Here is a 2,044-nt window from a genome sequence, read left to right as displayed (position 1 = left end):
CGGGGCTGCCCGGGGCCCGGCCGGCTCCGAATTACAGTCAACTGACCTCGGGGAGGGAGCCAGGAGGAGCAGGCATGTTCCTGTTTGGGGTGAGAAGGGGGTGATGGAGCATCTTCCCGTGGCAGTTGTTACCCGAGTCGGGGCTCGGGGTGCTGCGCTCCCTGCGAGGGAGCATCCTGCCTTGCTGCCGCCCGCTCCGCCGTGCCGTGAGCTGGGGCTTTGGCGGGCGCGCGAGCAGCTTCCCAGCACACGGGGGATGGGGCTGCGGAGGGAACCCTGTGCTTGTCTCCATCCTGAATGGAGTTGGGGAAGCGTTGCAGGGTCTCGGTCCGCTGTGCCGTAACGCCATCCCGTGCGAGGGGCCGGGTGGAACAACAACAACTCAAGAACATCCCTGTCCGAGCTGGGCAGAGTTCAGAGCGCGGAGGGGAGGGAGGGAAGAGTGCGCTGGTCTGGAGATTGCGTGTGGCCTCTTCTGGATGGCTGAATCTTATTTTTCTTTTGCTTGTAGAGGGTGAATTCTTGCTTTGCACTAACACTTTGCACTAATACCTCTTCAACTCATAGCTGGCTTTATAAAGTCACCGCTGTCTCAAAAGAGACTGACTCAGGACAGCGTGGAGTTGTACTGCGAGGCGATTGGCAATCCTATCCCTGAGATCCAGTGGTGGTTTGAGGGAATTGAGCCAAATGAGACCTATGCTCAGCTCTGGGATGGCGCACGGCAGGACCGTGTCAAAATCAACGCCACCTACAACCTCCACTCTACCAGTACCATCTACATCGCAAACCTCACGAGCGACGACTCGGGCATGTACGAGTGCCGGGCGAGCAACGACCCTGACCGCAACCACTTGTCGAAGAGCCCCAAAGTCAAGTGGATCCGTTCCCAGGCGAACGTTTTTGTCATCGAACGTGAGTGGCCGCACCGAGGCCTTGGCACTTGCTCGGACACCAGTGTCTTGAGTCTCCTGCCATGCTCACCCCTGCACCCGTGTCCTGTGGCTCCCGAAAACTCCCCTCACCCTCCCACCCCAGCTGTAGAACCGAGAGACTCCTCCCCGCCGCCCCCTCTGTCATCTCCCCCACCGCCTGTGACTTGACCCGAAATGGCCCTGCTCAAAAAGGGTTGTGGCTTCCCAACCAAAACGCCCTTCGGCGATCCCGCGCCTTGTCCGGAGCCAAAGACCTGGAACCACCCGCTTATTCCCGAGTGCCTCAGAGTCCCAGTGCTGGCTTGCAGAATTGAGCCTTGATTCTGCCGTAGGCTCTGCCCTGACCACCACTGACCCGCCGGCCCTTCCCTGCGGCTCCCCCCCCGACCTCGGCTTTAAGCTCGCTTTCCGGCTAGTGATACAGGCTGTGGGGAGCAAAACCCGCTTTGAGCTTCCCGAGATGCAACCGTTTTTGAAATGGCCGTGTCTGTGTGCGACACTGAATGTGACGTAGTTGCTTGTCCTGTGGATGTGACCAGATTCCCTCTCCCTACGGAGCTGGCCGTCGAGCGGGCGGCTGCTGTGGGTTACAGAAACCTGGGGAATTGAGCATCTGGCTCTGGTTTCCCCAGCAATCCTGCAGTTAGTGGAGCAGTCTTGTCGGGATAAATGTGCTAGGGAATGCAGGACTCCAGCAGAACCTTCTTCCAGTGGAATTTGGGTAGGAGGAATAGCCCTGTTCCTTCTAAGGGATTGGGAGGAAGGTAGGAACCACGGTGCTGAGGGCAGCTGCTGCCTTGGCTGCCTCCTACGAGGAGAAATGTCTGAGTCACGTCATCTTGCATAACGTGCCGCTGCAGGGCACGCGGGCCCCGGGACCGTCTGGGGTCTCACGGTTCCGGGTGTTCTCCCTGGAGTAACTCCAACCCCTTGGGCCCCATCGCAGGATGCGCGCACTGCTCGCACACGGTGTTCGCTGCCCTCGCTGACGGGGCCTTGGCTGCCATCAGTTGTGTTACCCGGAGGGTCCAGATCTGCGGAGGTGTCGGCAGCGGGTGCTGCGGAAGCGGAGGGGTGCACCCCCTTCGCAGTACGACCTCTCCCGCGGC

The 2,044-nt window shown here is 60.2% G+C and overlaps 1 protein-coding gene across 1 annotated transcript in view; it reads left to right on the top strand.

Annotated features, from left to right (window-relative positions):
- The window catches only part of BSG (basigin (Ok blood group)), an 8,352-nt gene that overhangs the window by 435 nt on the left and 5,873 nt on the right, over nt 1-2,044 (top strand). The window contains 1 exon segment of the mRNA XM_010157276.1: nt 568-915. Coding sequence (XP_010155578.1) covers nt 568-915 — 348 coding nt within the window.

This window comes from Eurypyga helias, unplaced genomic scaffold, assembly GCF_000690775.1.
Source record: "Eurypyga helias isolate BGI_N326 unplaced genomic scaffold, ASM69077v1 scaffold40178, whole genome shotgun sequence".
Lineage (NCBI taxonomy): Eukaryota > Metazoa > Chordata > Aves > Eurypygiformes > Eurypygidae > Eurypyga > Eurypyga helias.
This window is presented reverse-complemented; position numbering and strand designations above follow the sequence as displayed.